The following is a 14,913-nucleotide window of genomic DNA, read 5'->3' as shown; positions in this document are numbered from 1 at the left end:
TGTCTTGTGTGAATTTAAGTATGTTCCCTCTAATTCTCTCTCTCTCTCTCTCTCTCACTCTCTCTCTCTCTCTCTCTCTCTCTTTCTCTCTTCTCTTGGGAGGACCTGAGCCTAAGGACCATGCCTCAGGACTACCTGGCCTGATGACTCCTTGCTGTCCCCAGGCCACCTGGTCGTGCTGCTGCTCCAGTTTCAACTGTTCTGCCTGCGGCTATAGAACCCTGACCTGTTCACCGGACATGCTACCTGTCCCGGACCTGCTGTTTTCGACTCTCTCTCTCTACCGCACCTGCTGTCTCTAACTCTGAATGATCGGCTATGAAAAGCCAACTGACATTTTTTCCTGAGGTGCTGACCTATTGAACCCTCTACAAACACTGTGATTATTATTATTTGACCCTGCTCGTCATCTATAAACGGTTGAACATCTTGAAGAATGATCTAGCCTTAATGGCCATGTACTGTTATAATCTCCACCCGGCATAGCCAGAAGAGGACTGGCCACCTCTCAGAGCCTGGTTCCTCTCTAGGTTGCTTCCTGGGTTCCTGCCTTTCTAGGGAGTTTTTCCTAGCCACCGTGCTTCTACATCTTTATAACTTGCTGTCTGGGGTTTTAGGCTGGGTTTCTGTATAAGCACTTTGTGACATCGGCTGATGTAAAAAAGGACTTTATAAATACATTTGATTGATTGATTGAGAGAATGCCAAGAGTGTGCAAAGCTTTCATCATGGCAAAGGGTGGCTACTTTGAAGAATCTCAAATATAAAATACATTTTGGTTACTACATGATTCCATATGTGTTATTTCATAGTTTGGATGTCTTCACTATTATTCTACATTGTAGAAAATAGCAAAAAGAAAGAAAACCCCTTCTATGAGTAGCTGTGTCCAAACTTTAGACTGGTACTGTACGTAGGTAGGGATAAAGTGACTAGGCAACAGGATAGATAATGAACAGTAGCAGCAGCGTATGTGATGAGTCAGAAGAGTTAGTTTGATTCCTGGTTCTTTGGCTTAGTGATGAGCTTGGAGGGCACTGTGGTGTTGAACGCTGAGCTGTAGTTGATGAACAGCATTCTCACGTAGGTGTTCCTTTTGTCTAGATGGGAAAGGGCAGTGCGGAGTACAATAGTGATCGCGTCATCTGTGGGTCTGTTGGGTAGGTATGTGAATTGGAATGGGTCCAGGGTGTCTGGGATGATGGTGTTGATGTGACCAGCCTTGATATGACCAGCCATGACCAGCCTTGATGTGACTAGCCATGACCAGCCTTTCAAAGCATTTCATGGCTACAGATGTGAGTGCTATGGGGCAACAGTCATTTAGACTTGGCTTTTTTGGCCACATGGACGATGGTGGTCTGCTTGAAACATGTCGATATTACAGACTGGGTCAGGGAGAAGTTGAAAATGTCAGTTAAGACACTTGCCAGCTGATCAGCGCATGTTCTGAGCTACATACAGTATCAGCTACGGTCATCAAAATGTTCAAACGTTTTTTTAAACAATTTCAATCAGGTATTGAATGAATTATAGCACATGAAAACAATTCTTGACACGGACAAATAATGAATGGATTTCAGGTATTTTGGTGGGAATTCGGGTATTATTTAAAAATGATTGTAAAATGTCCCCGTTTTTTTCTGACAGGTCATTGCGAACATTTCCGCGGTTGTAACGTTAACGGGGGGGAAAACGACAGGCAAAAAGCAAGAGTGGGAAAGAGAGGCGGGAGTTAAATGAAAGCGATCGATGCAGCGAGATTGAAGTGATTGACAAGAGGATTTTGCGCCCCTCAAACACAGGATATGGACGGCTGTATAAGACTGATCCTCAGGTGGGCGGGGCATGCGCCCGTTGCCAGGTACGTAGAGAATTCGCAGAGCTGCAACCTACCTTGAGGGCACAGAAGATGCAAGAGTCTTCCATACACTTGTGAGTGGTCAGCTGGCGGAAACTTCTACGGAAGATATCCAGATGCCACAGAACCTAAGGCGAGAAAAAAATCTGCGTTATATATTTTAAAAAATGTACATATTGGATATGTTTACATTTTGAAGAGGAGGCATGTAACCTAGAGGTCAGACCGGCAAACGAAGGGTCGACGGTTCGAATCCCAGGTGGTAAACATTTGGTGGGATGCGAGTCGGGTATTGTGGCAGCGAAAAAAGAATCGTAAAAAGTATTCAAATGAAGACATTCAACCGTATTCAAAAAGTGTGTGTGAAAAGGGGGGGTGACAGTGCATGCCCTCCTCCTCCATCCCTCCTTAGTTTATTTATGATTAATCAGCTCCCAGCTGTGAAACATCACTACAGCGGACAGAGAGAGGACATACTCTACCTCCATCCTTCCCTCTCTCTCCTCTCTCTCCTCCCTCCCTCTCTCACCCACTCTCTATTTCTCTCTCTCTCTCTTTCTGTCTCTATCTTTCTCTTCCTTTCTTTCTTTATTTCTGTCCCTGTATCTCTCTCTCTCTCTCTCACCATCTCATCACCGAATCATTGCTCCCCAGGGACTCAGAGAGTGAGATATCACTGAGAATGACAGTCTAGCACAGCTACACTACCGTTCAAAAGTTTGGGGTCACTTAGAAATGTCCTTGTTTTTTGAAAGAAAAGCACATTTTCTGTCCATTAAAATAACATCAAATTGATCAGAAATACAGTGTGGACATTGATAATGTTGTAAATGACTATTGTAGCTGGAAACGGATGGTTTTTAATGGAATATCTATCTACGTAGGCGTACAGAGGCCCGTTTCCAGCTACAATAGTCATTTACAACATTAACAATGTCCACACTGTATTTCTGATCAATTTTATGTTATTTTAACAAAAAAACTAAAAAATGTGTTTTTCTTCCAAAAACAAACACATTTCTAAGCGACCCCAAACTTATACACTGACCAGGTGAATCCAGGTGAAAGCTATGATCCCTTATTGATGTCAGTAAGTGTAGATGAAGTGGAGGAGTCAGGTTAAAGAAGGGTTTTTAAGTCTTGTTCAGAGGGTGAATGGGCAAGACAAAAGATTTCAGTGCTTTTGAACAGGGTATGTTAGGAGGTGCCAGACGCACCGATTTGAGTGTGTCAAAACTGCAACGCTGCTGGGTTTTTCACGCTCAACAGTTTCCCGTGTGCATCAAGAATGGTCCACCACCCAAAGGACATCCAGCCAACTTGACACAACCGTGGGGAGCATTGGAGTCAAAATGGGCCAGCATCCTTGTGGAACACTTTCAACACATTGCAGTCCATGCCCCGACAAATTGAGAATGTTCTGTCCACTCAGTATATGTATGTATGAATGCATGTACTGTATGTATGTACTGTATGTATGTATGTATGTATGTGTGTGTGTGTGTGTGTGTGTGTGTGTGTGTGTGTGTGTGTGTGTGTGTGTGTGTGTGTGTGTGTGTGTGTGTGTGTGTGTGTGTGTGTGTGTGTGTGTGGGTGTATGTGTATGTGTGTGTGTGTACCTGCAGGGCACTGTTTAAAAAGCAGCTGTTCTGTCCAGGTTCATTGCTCAGGCCTTTACTCGGGGCGAAGGAGGCCATAGTCCGCGGAGTCGTGATCAGGCCCTGTAGCCCTCCACCGGGACTCCCGCTGCCACCGCCCGACGCAAAGTAGTTCCTCTTCCACGACATCACTTCCTGCTGGGCGCTTCCATCACCACAGAAACACAGGGAGGGGGGCGGGGGCGTGAGATGGAACAGCGTGTTCTAAGTTACTCCCATTAGAGAGGGAGCGGGACTGAGAGAGAAATAAAGAGAAGAGATCAAAAGATGGGGAGAGAGAGAGCTGCGGTCTCTTTCAGGTCTCTTTCAGTCTTGACTGGCGGGTGTCCGCAGTCCTTTACTTCCGCGGTCTTTAACTGTTCCGCTGATATTCTGTGTCCGGGGTCTTCTATTCCTCAGTGTCCCCTGGCTCTTCTTCTCTCTCACTCTGCCTGCAAGACACAAACCACACAACACAATCAGCCCAGGGGTTAGCTAGATCTCTAATAAAACACACGTTCACAGTGTACAGGCCTACTCCATCGTAGCCACATTGTACCTTCCGCAAAAGAGCACCGAAGTCTCCAATGTATACCATAATACTCACAATATTGTAGCTTGCAAATTGTCCTGAAAGTTAGAGAAGAACACTGAGTATAGTACTTGTACTGTACTGTAGACAGATTTGTGTCAGACTACTGTAGTGATAAGCTGTCTGTTATGTCATTATTAGGACAGTTTTATCTGAGCCTTATTTTGGAGCAATATTACTCACCGTGTGTGAATGTCAGTGCACATGCCTGAATGGTTGCGTGTGTACTGTCACGGTCGGTGTCTGTGCATTGTCGCTGCCACTTTGTGTGTGCGTGTGTTTTTGGTTTTACTATCCTTGTGACCAGCATTCCTCACAAGGATAGTAAAACAAGGAAGATTCGGACAAGTGGGGACGTTTTGCCGGTCGCCACAAGGAAAAAAGGCTATTTTCATCTTAGGGGTTAATTTTAGGGTTAGGGTTACAACTAGGGTTAGGGTTAGGGGTTAAGGATAGGGTTAGGGTTAGAGGTTAAGGTTAAGGATAGGGTTAAGGTTAAGGGTTAGGGTGAGAGTTAGGTTAAGGGTTACAACTAGGGTTAGGGTTAGGGGTTAAGGTTAAGGATAGGGTTAAGTTAAGGGTTAGGGTGAGAGTTAGGTTTAGGGTTACGGATTAGGGAAAATAGGAATTTTGAAAGGAAATCAATTGTTGGTACCCCACAAGGATAGTAAAACAAATGTGTGTGTGTGTGTTGCATGTGTGTGTTGCATAACAGACTGGTCAGTAGTGGAGCCGCAGTGCACTCCCTCCCCCCCCCGTTGCCGTGCTGCCATAGCGACCCCTTGGCGACGGTCCAGAGGGCACAGCGATGCTGCGGTGTACGGGTGGTGTGTGTGTGTGTGTGTGTGTCTGTGTGTGTGTGTGTGTGTGTGTCTGTGTGTCTGTGTGTGTGTGTAAGATGGCGTGGGCTGTCTCTATAGCGATGGCTACAGCAGGACACAGTCACGGGCATTAAAAGAGATACAGTGTGTACCCTCCGGACAGTCACTCTGCTGTGCCTTAGTGTACAGTTAACAACCCTACATCATCTACAGGACATTAACACCAAAACTATGTTTGTCTATGTTGATTGGAGCAAGGAGCATATCACTCTCTCCTACTGTAATTATACTGTATTATTTGGGGTGAAAATGAGAGAGGAACACGGGGGGGGTCAAAACAGGGAAATGTACAGAGAAGCAGAGGGAGGGGGGAGAGAGAAATCCTCTCTTACATAACCCCTCTCCCCTGGTGATCATGAGAAGCACGGCCTGCTGTAAACAACCCTCCAATCAACAGCCTGCTCACGACGTCCTGATCCCACAGCACTGGACAGCCTAAAACACACACACATGCAGAGGGAGGGAGAGAGAGAGGGAGGGAGAGAGAGAGAGAGAGAGAGAGAGAGAGAGAAACTAGAGATAGATTTATACTGGATTTGTGTGATGTTCATGTCCCCATTGACATTTTACTCAAAAGAACAACAACATCCAGTACTGAACTGATGTGATTCTTGTGTGTGTGTGTGTGTGTGTGTGTGTGTGTGTGTGTGTGTGTGTGTGTGTGTGTGTGTGTGTGTGTGTGTGTGTGTGTGTGTGTGTGTGTGTGTGTGTGTGTGTGTGTGTGTGTGTGTGTGTGTGTGTGTGTGTGTGTGTGTGTGTGTGTGTGTGTGTGTGTGTTCATTTTCTCGGCTAGTTACCATGGAAATAGGCCAAGCTGCAGGCACGTGGGGGAAAAGCCGAACCATGTGCTGCAGCACACTAGTCTGCACTGGTCCAACACACACGTGCACACACACACACACACGCACACACACACACACACACACACACACACACACACACACACACACACACACACACACACACACACAAACACACACACACACGGCCAGAGCCTGAACCTGGTGGTGATGGTGGTGATGTGTATTGATGGCTGAGAGTTCCTGGCATCCAGGGTGAGTCAGAGTATTACTAATATTCAATCAAACTCTAAGACCCTGTGATCCAGCACCATGAACACGCACTGCCCTACTCTACACGACCCATATTGGTCACTACACCATTGATGTGTTACAGTTCTACCCCTCTCCCTCTTTTCCCCCTCCTTCTCACTGTAGTAGTTGATAGAGGCTGGTGACACCACAGGCCAGCACAATGAAAGACAATCTACTGTCCACACACACAATGGCCTCCCTTACAGCTGACTGCACCCCACACACACAACCACCCCCAACAACAAAGATAACAACAACAACAACAACCGCTGGTCACTCAGGCGGGTCACTAGAGTAACAAATAACACAAGTTAGCTACTGAGAGTTGCATTGCATTGTAAAGTCTTAAAGCCTGTCTCTATTTGTATCCCCCTTTCCTGCCCTCCCTCTCTCTCTCTCTCTCTCTCTCTCTCTCTCTCTCTCTCTCTCTCTCTGGCTCTCCTCCCACACTGCTTCCAGGCCGGGATCCAATCCAATCAGCGCTAGATCCTTGTTACAGCTCCCTTGACATTTAAAGATGATTTCTGATTGAGCCGACATGTGAAGTGTTTAGCGCGAACGCGGAACACTGCCTTTAAAAGGTGCATAGTCAAGTGATAAATATATCAGGAAACAAAACGCACAGCCTGATCCACGTCAAAATGTCTTACTGTTTTAAAAAACAAAAATTTGTTTACATTTTCTAACATGACCATTATCTCACTTTCTGAGTTTCTCTCAACAAGAATGCATTCAGCCAGAATGTGTCTACTTCATTTAACCCTAAACTCTCTGAATCACAGCAATGCGGGGAGCTGTGTTAAGCAAGGTCTACAGCACCCAGGAGTAGTTGTTTCAGAGTTAAATGCCTTGCTCAAGGGCAGAACAGCAGATTCTTCCTCCTTGCCAGCTCGGGGATTCAAACTAGCAACCTTTTGGTTACTGACCAAACAGTCTTAACCACTAGGCTACCTGTCGCCGGAAGAGAGAACGTTCCAGAAAGAATTTGCATGCTTGATTGTACGCCTTTTCACTATGCAGGTGGGTCTATGAGGTAGTGCAGAGGTTCCGTGGCCGGATCTCCAAATATTACAAAATATATTCAGTACCAGTCTAAAGTTTGGACACACCTACTCATTCAAGGGTTTTTCTTTCTTTTACTATTTTCTACATTGTAGAATAATAGTGAAGACATCAAACTATGAAATAACACATATGGAATCATGAAGTGACCAAAACAGTGTTAAACAAATCAAAATTTGAGATTCTTCAATGTAGCCACCCTTTGCCTTGATGACAGCTTTGCACATTCTTGGCATTCTCTCAACCAGCTTCATAAGGTAGTCACCTGGAATGCAATTCAATTAACAGGTATGCCCTGTTAAAAGTTCATTTGAGTAATTTCATTCCTTCTTAATGCGTTTGAGCCAATCAGTTGTGTTGTGACAAGGTAGGGGTGGACAAAAGGAAAACCTCTTGGCAAATAGTACCCGCAAAACACCAGTCTCAACATCAACAGTGTAGAGGCGACTCCGGGATGCTGGCCTTCGAGGCAGAGTTGCAAAGAAAAAGCCATATCTCAGACTGGCCAATAAAAAGAAAAGAGTAAGATGGGCAAAAGAACATAGACACTGGACAGAGGGAGGGGAGAGAAATCCAAGAGGTTTTCCTTTTGTCTACCCCTACCTTGTCACAACACAACTGACTGGCTTTTATTTAATGAAGCTGCCAGTTGAGGACTTGTGAGGTGTCTGTTTCTCAAACTAGACACTCTAATGCACTTGTCCTCTTGCTCAGTTGTGCACCGGGGCCTCCCACTCCTCTTTCTATTCTGGTTAGAGACAGTTTGAGCTGTTCTATGAAGGGAATAGTACACAGCGTTGTACAAGATCTTCAGTTTCTTGGCAATTTCTGGCATGGAATAGCTTTAATTTCTCAGAACAAGAATAGACTGATGAGTTTCAGAAGAGAGTTCTTTGTTTCTGGCCATTTTGAGCCTGTAATCAAACCCACATATGCTGATGCTCCAGATACTCAACTAGTCTAAAGAAGGCCAGTTTTATTGCTTCTTTAATCAGAACAACAGTTTTCAGCTGTGCTAACATAATTGCAAAAGGATTTTCTAATGGTCAATTAGCCTTTTAAAATGATAAACTTGGATTAGCTAACACAACGTGCCATTGGAACACAGGAGTGATGGTTACTGATAATAGGCCTCTGTACGCCTATGTAGATATTCCATAAAAAATCTGCCGTTTCCAGCTACAATAGTCATTTACAACATTAACAATGTCTACACTGTATTTCTGAGCAATTTGATGTTATTTTAATGGACAAAAAGTGATTTTCTTTCAAACATAATGACATTTCTAAGTGACCCCAAACTTTTGAACGGTAGTGTATATATACATATTTTAAAAAATATATATATATATGAATATTAATAATATTAATAACAACATATTAAAAGACTTTTGGCCAAAGGATCAGTGGAATAAGTTTGTAGTGTTTAATACAATACAATACAATTTATATTCAATATCTACAGTACAATTACAATTCTTACATCTACAATTCTTAACCCTGGGCAACATGGGCCTGGGAGGCTTACAGAGATATTGGTATCCACAGTACTACATCAATTATCAATTTATAAACTCAATACTATTCCCCAAAATGTATTTGACATAAATGCACTGTAATTTAAGATTCAAAACTGCAAGGTGTTCTCTCTACCTTATGGTAAAATGTGCAGATTTGCAGGATATTATACTATATGGCCAAAAGTATGTGGGCACCTGCTCTTCAAACATCTCATTCCAAAATGATATTAATATGGAGTTGGTCCCCCATTTTCTGTTATAACAGCCTCCACTCTGCTGGGTGTTGGAAAATTACTGCGGGGACTTGCTTCCATTCAACCACAAGAGCATTAGTGAGGTCGGGCACTGATGTTGGGAGATTACGCCTGGCTCGCAGTCGGCGTTACAATTCATCCCAAAGGTATTTGATGGGGTTGAAGTCAGGGCTCTGTGCAGGCCAGTCAAGTTCTTCCACTCCGATCTCGATCAACCATTTCTGTATGGACCTCGCTTTGTGCAATTGTCATGCTGAAAAGGGAAAGGGCCGTCCCCAAATTGTTGCCACAAATTTGGAAGCACAGAATTGTCTAGAACGCCATTGTATGCTGTAGAGTTCACTGGAACTAAGGGGCCTAGCCCGAACCATGAAAAACAGCCCCAGAGCATTATTCCTCCTCCACCAAACCTTACAAGCAGGTAGCGTTCTCCTGGCATCCGCCAAACACAGATTCATCTTTCGGACTGCCAGATGGTGAAGCGTGATTCATCACGCATTTCCACTGCTCCAGAGTCCAATGGCAGCGAGCTTTACACCACTCCGACGCTTGACATTGCACATGGTGATCTTAGGCTTGTGTGCGGCTGCTCGGCCATGGAAACCCATTTCATAAAGCTCACAACAAACAGTTACTGTGCTGACGATGCTTCCAGAGGCAGTTTAGAACAGAGGACAGACCATTTTTGCGCGCTATGTGCTTCAGGACTCAACGGTCCCATTCTGTGAGCTTGTGTGGCCTACCACTTCGCGGCTGAGCCTTTGTTTCTCCTAGACGTTCCACTTTACAATAACAGCACTTACAATTGACCAGGGCAGCTCTAGCAGGGCAGAAATGTGAAAAACGGACTTGTTGGAAAGGCAGCATCCTATGACGGTGCCACGTTGAACGTCACTGACCTCTTCAGTACGGGCCATTCTACTCCCAATGTTGGTCTATGGAGATTGCATGGCTGTGTGCTTGATTTCATACAAATCCACTCATTTGAAGAGGGGTTCGCATACCTTTGTATATATAGTGTATCTTTAAAGTTGCAACAACAAGAAATCTCTCTGCCCCAAGAAAAAAATGTATAGAATTGCAGGAAATTAGCTTGAAAACTGCTACATTTTCTCTCCAAATGCCAAGATGCGGGTCTTTTAAATGTTCTTTCTCCGGGCCCGAGACTTGAGGCACGTTCCTCTGCCCAGGCATTGCTGATACCTGCCAGACCTTACAACACCTGGATATTTTAAGTATCAGCTAACCACATCATATGTTACAGCGATATGTCAGTCGATGACACAGTCGATGACGTGGCATGCAACCATTGGTTTACGCACGCAACGTCTAAGCAGGGGAACGTGACCACGGTTTGTCCAGCCATGCACTGCTGATGTCATCGTAAAAATCCTTGTAGGCTATTTCGTTTGCACTTGAGTTGTGTTCTGATTTATGAGGGGGTTCCTGATGATATTTTCTATCACAAAAGGAGTCCCCCACCCCAAGAAGTTTGAGAATCCCTGGTCTAGCCCACAGGCCAGTGTTTGCTTTTGGTGAATCTACTTGATTGATTGATTTTCAAGATGTTAGCATTTTGCTCTTTGGAGCCCAACAAGAAAAGGAAACAACTAGAGTTGGATTCCCAAATGGCCTGACTCCTAGGTCTCTTTCTTAAACTCCGCTCTGCTGAAATACTTTATTCTCTCTCTCGTTCTGACCTCTGTTCTCCCTTCTCATCAGTTCCTTCATCCATCTTTTTGTCTCTCTCTCTCTCTCTCTCCCTTTCCATAAGTCTCCCTATCTCAAGTCTCTCCGCACTGACACACACACGCATGCGCTGTAACTGGGTTATAGCCTCAAATAGCACTGGTTGACAACGGGGGAGAACCCAGAGTTCATTCTCCCCACTCTCTCTCTCTCTCTTACTTCAGTAATTCTCAGAGGTTTGCTGGCTAGGATCCTCTCTCTCTCTCTCTTTCTCTCTCTCAGTAATTCTCTAGAACCAACCCCCCCCGAAGCTCTATTCAGACATTACATACGGAACACTCCGTTTTTAGAACATTTCATTCATCGAACAAGAACATTCCCCCCTTAAACTCCATTATATTCTATTCTAGAATTTTATTTGAAGTCATACCCAGACACACACACAGCTTCAGAGTGGAATCCCAAATAGAGAGTTAGGCCAATGTCAAGCCTGCCTCTCAGGACATCCCGTACTTTCACAATGAACTCTCACTATTAAGTAGTAGTTCTATTGACTCCGGGAAAATGCATTGAACTCTTATTGGTCAAAGTAGCCGACGCAGGAGTCACTAACAAGGCGGGCGCGTGTGTGCGTGCATGTGTGTCGTGACTCGCGCGTGTGTATATACATATGGATGCGTGTGACAGGGAGTAGAAGAGTGATCTAAGACTGAAACCCACCCCCCTTCAAGGTCATTCCCCCCAGCTTATACACTATGCACTTTACTCTACCTTATGAAAACACACACGCACATATTATCAGGCACGTGCACGTGCACACAGACCTTCTATGAGGATGATAAAAAAGGCTGAGAATATGAGAATATGTTAATATATTATCTTACATAATGTAATTCAAACGCACACTAAACCTCGCACGTTCTACTATTCACAGATTAGGGAGGGAGGGATAAAGAGGGACAGAGAGAGAGAGAGAGAGAGAGAGAGAGAGGCTAGGAAGGAAGGAAGGAAGGAAGGAAGGAAGGAAGGAAGGAAGGAAGGAAGGAAGGAAGGAAGGAAGGAAGGAAGGAAGGAAGGAAGGAAGGAAGGAAGGAAGGAAGGAAGGAAGGAAGGAAGGAGAGTGAATGAAAAGTAGACACCTCTCCTCCTGTCCTCTCCCCATTCCCCTTCTCCTCTATCCCCCTGTCCTCTCCCCATTCCCCTTCTCCTCTATCCCCCTGTCCTCTCCCCATTCCCCTTCTCCTCTATCCCCCTGTCCTCTCCCCATTCCCCTTCTCCTCTATCCTCCTGTCCTCTCCCCATTCCCCTTCTCCTCTATCCTCCTGTCCTCTCCCCATTCCCCTTCTCCTCTATCCTCCTGTCCTCTCCCCATTCCCCTTCTCCTCTATCCCCCTGTCCTCTCCCCGTTCCCCTTCTCCTCTATCCTCCTGTCCTCTCCCCATTCCCCTTCTCCTCTATCTTCCTGTCCTCTCCCCATTCCCCTTCTCCTCTATCCTCCTGTCCTCTCCCCATTCCCCTTCTCCTCTATCCTCCTGTCCTCTCCCCATTCCCCTTCTCCTCTATCCTCCTGTCCTCTCCCCATTCCCCTTCTCCTCTATCCTCCTGTCCTCTCCCCATTCCCCTTCTCCTCTATCCTCCTGTCCTCTCCCCATTCCCCTTCTCCTCTATCCTCCTGTCCTCTCCCCATTCCCCTTCTCCTCTCTCCTCCTGTCCTCTCCCCATTCCCCTTCTCCTCTCTCCTCCTGTCCTCTCCCCAATCCCCTTCTCCTCTCTCCTCCTGTCCTCTCCCCATTCCCCTTCTCCTCTCTCCTCCTGTCCTCTACTCCTGTCCTCTACTCCTGTCCTCTCCCCATTCCCCTTCTCCTCTATCCTCCTGTCCTCTCCCCATTCCCCTTCTCCTCTATCCTCCTGTCCTCTCCCCATTCCCCTTCTCCTCTATCCCCCTGTCCTCTCCCCATTCCCCTTCTCCTCTATCCCCCTGTCCTCTCCCCATTCCCCTTCTCCTCTATCCTCCTGTCCTCTCCCATTCCCCTTCTCCTCTATCCTCCTGTCCTCTCCCCATTCCCCTTCTCCTCTATCCTCCTGTCCTCTCCCCATTCCCCTTCTCCTCTATCCCCCTGTCCTCTCCCCATTCCCCTTCTCCTCTATCCTCCTGTCCTCTCCCCATTCCCCTTCTCCTCTATCCTCCTGTCCTCTCCCCATTCCCCTTCTCCTCTCTCCTCCTGTCCTCTCCCCATTCCCCTTCTCCTCTATCCTCCTGTCCTCTCCCCATTCCCCTTCTCCTCTATCCTCCTGTCCTCTCCCCTGTCCTCTCACCCTGTCCTCTCCCCATTCCCCTTCTCCTCTATCCTCCTGTCCTCTCCCCATTCCCCTTCTCCTCGATCCCCCTGTCCTCTCCCCATTCCCCTTCTTCTCTATCCTCCTGTCCTCTCCCCATTCCCCTTCTCCTCTCTCCTCCTGTCCTCTCCCCATTCCCCTTCTCCTCTATCCTCCTGTCCTCTCCCCATTCCCCTTCTCCTCTATCCTCCTGTCCTCTCCCCATTCCCCTTCTCCTCTATCCTCCTGTCCTCTCCCCATTCCCCTTCTCCTCTATCCTCCTGTCCTCTCCCCATTCCCCTTCTCCTCTCTCCTCCTGTCCTCTCCCCATTCCCCTTCTCCTCTATCCTCCTGTCCTCTCCCCCTGTCCTCTCCTCCTGTCCTCTCCCCATTCCCCTTCTCCTCTATCCTCCTGTCCTCTCCCCATTCCCCTTCTCCTCTATCCTCCTGTCCTCTCCCCATTCCCCTTCTCCTCTATCCTCCTGTCCTCTCCCCATTCCCCTTCTCCTCTATCCTCCTGTCCTCTCCCCATTCCCCTTCTCCTCTATCCTCCTGTCCTCTCCCCATTCCCCTTCTCCTCTATCCTCCTGTCCTCTCCTCCAGCAATAAACAACAGTCACAACAATAAGCCAAAACCAGCCTATCAGGATTTAACTACAGTCTCCAAACCAAAGTGGAATTCCATCAGTTCTACCTGACCACATATTTCTCTTCAACCCACTGTCTGTCTGCTAACTGCTACCACTCTGTTCTGCTGAGTGGGAGCGTGAGAGAGAGAGCAAGAGAGAGCGAGAGAGAGAATGCCAGAGAGAGCCATGCTTGGTCCAGACCGCAGCAAGGTGTCAGAACATGCATTGTAAAGAGCTGTGTGTGTATGTGTGTGTGTGTGTGTGTGTGTGTGTGTGTGTGTGTGTGTGTGTGTGTGTGTGTGTGTGTGTGTGTGTGTGTGTGTGCTCGCAGCAGGGGTGTCCTCGGTGCTGGTATGAAGAGTAACAGCCAACATCATCTATCATAGAGACCAAACCGCAGCGGTAAATCAATACCGGGGCTGCGGTTGGCTTTCTATCAACAAGTCACCAGGGCCGTTAACGGCTAACACAAACCAGCTGTAATAAAATATAATAACCTAACGGAAGTTCCAATCATCCGTTAAAAGCATTAGGTATTCATACAATATCTACCAACTCTGAAAGTGTCAATCTGGTCCTCAGAATCTCCACCTGTTCTAAAAATGATGGTAATGATGCACAAAGCTACACTCGTGGAGATGCTGATGCTGCCCGTGTGTGTGTGTGTGTGTGTGTGTGTGTGTGTGTGTGTGTGTGTGTGTGTGTGTGTGTGTGTGTGTGTGTGTGTGTGCCTCTGAGCTACCTGCGTAAAGGACATCGATTACATCCATTTCAACCATATGAACCATGCAGCACTGCATAATAAACTCTGGAGAGAGATAGAGAGAAGGAAGAGAGAGAGAGAGAGAGAGAGAGAGAGAGAGAGAGAGAGAGAGAGCAAAACCTACGCACAGTAGATGACATCTGGCCGCGCGGAAGCACGCACATCCTTTCGAACTGACTTTGCCGCGTGCGTTCTTTACTGGTGAATGAGTACCCCGTGTCCCTGCCTTAATCTCTCATAGATAGAGTTTAAACTGTGCGTGCTCACCTCGGGTCCCGTTCGTGTCCCGTTCAGGTCTCGTGCTGTCCCGGTAAAAAAAAAAGAACGAGAGAGAGGAGAGGGAGAAGAGGAGAGGCGCTCAATCCAACCTTCCATCCAGTGCTGCGGCCGCGGCACCCTGCTCTCGCGATATCTGGCCGGTTTTCCCGAGCTCGCTTACAGTGAGTGACGTCAGACTGTGGGAATGAATAGCTCCTTGTAGCCCTCTACCGGTCAATGAGCGGAACTGCCTTGGTGATAATGTACCAATTACGTCATGGCAATAGCTACTGTAGCAGAGCAGACCTGAATTCCAATGTGTTGAGGGGATAATGATAAATTGCAAATAAGCAGAGT

At 46.6% G+C, this 14,913-nt stretch overlaps 1 protein-coding gene across 1 annotated transcript in view; it reads right to left on the bottom strand.

Moving 5' to 3' along the window:
* The window catches only part of LOC112224767 (inactive ubiquitin carboxyl-terminal hydrolase 54), a 44,990-nt gene extending 30,281 nt beyond the window's left edge, over positions 1–14,709 (bottom strand). Inside the window, exons 1-3 of the mRNA XM_042306002.1 lie at positions 14,566–14,709; positions 3,481–3,950; positions 1,897–1,989 (exon numbers count right to left, since the gene is read on the bottom strand). Of these exons, the coding sequence (XP_042161936.1) occupies positions 1,897–1,989; positions 3,481–3,648 (261 nt within the window). The 5' untranslated portion in view covers positions 3,649–3,950; positions 14,566–14,709. The remainder of the gene's footprint in view (positions 1–1,896; positions 1,990–3,480; positions 3,951–14,565) is intronic.
* Between the last annotated feature and the right edge of the window lie 204 nt (positions 14,710–14,913).

Source organism: Oncorhynchus tshawytscha, linkage group LG25 (genome assembly GCF_018296145.1).
Source record: "Oncorhynchus tshawytscha isolate Ot180627B linkage group LG25, Otsh_v2.0, whole genome shotgun sequence".
Lineage (NCBI taxonomy): Eukaryota > Metazoa > Chordata > Actinopteri > Salmoniformes > Salmonidae > Oncorhynchus > Oncorhynchus tshawytscha.
Note: the sequence above shows the minus strand (reverse complement) of the source record. Positions and strands in the feature narration are given on the sequence as shown.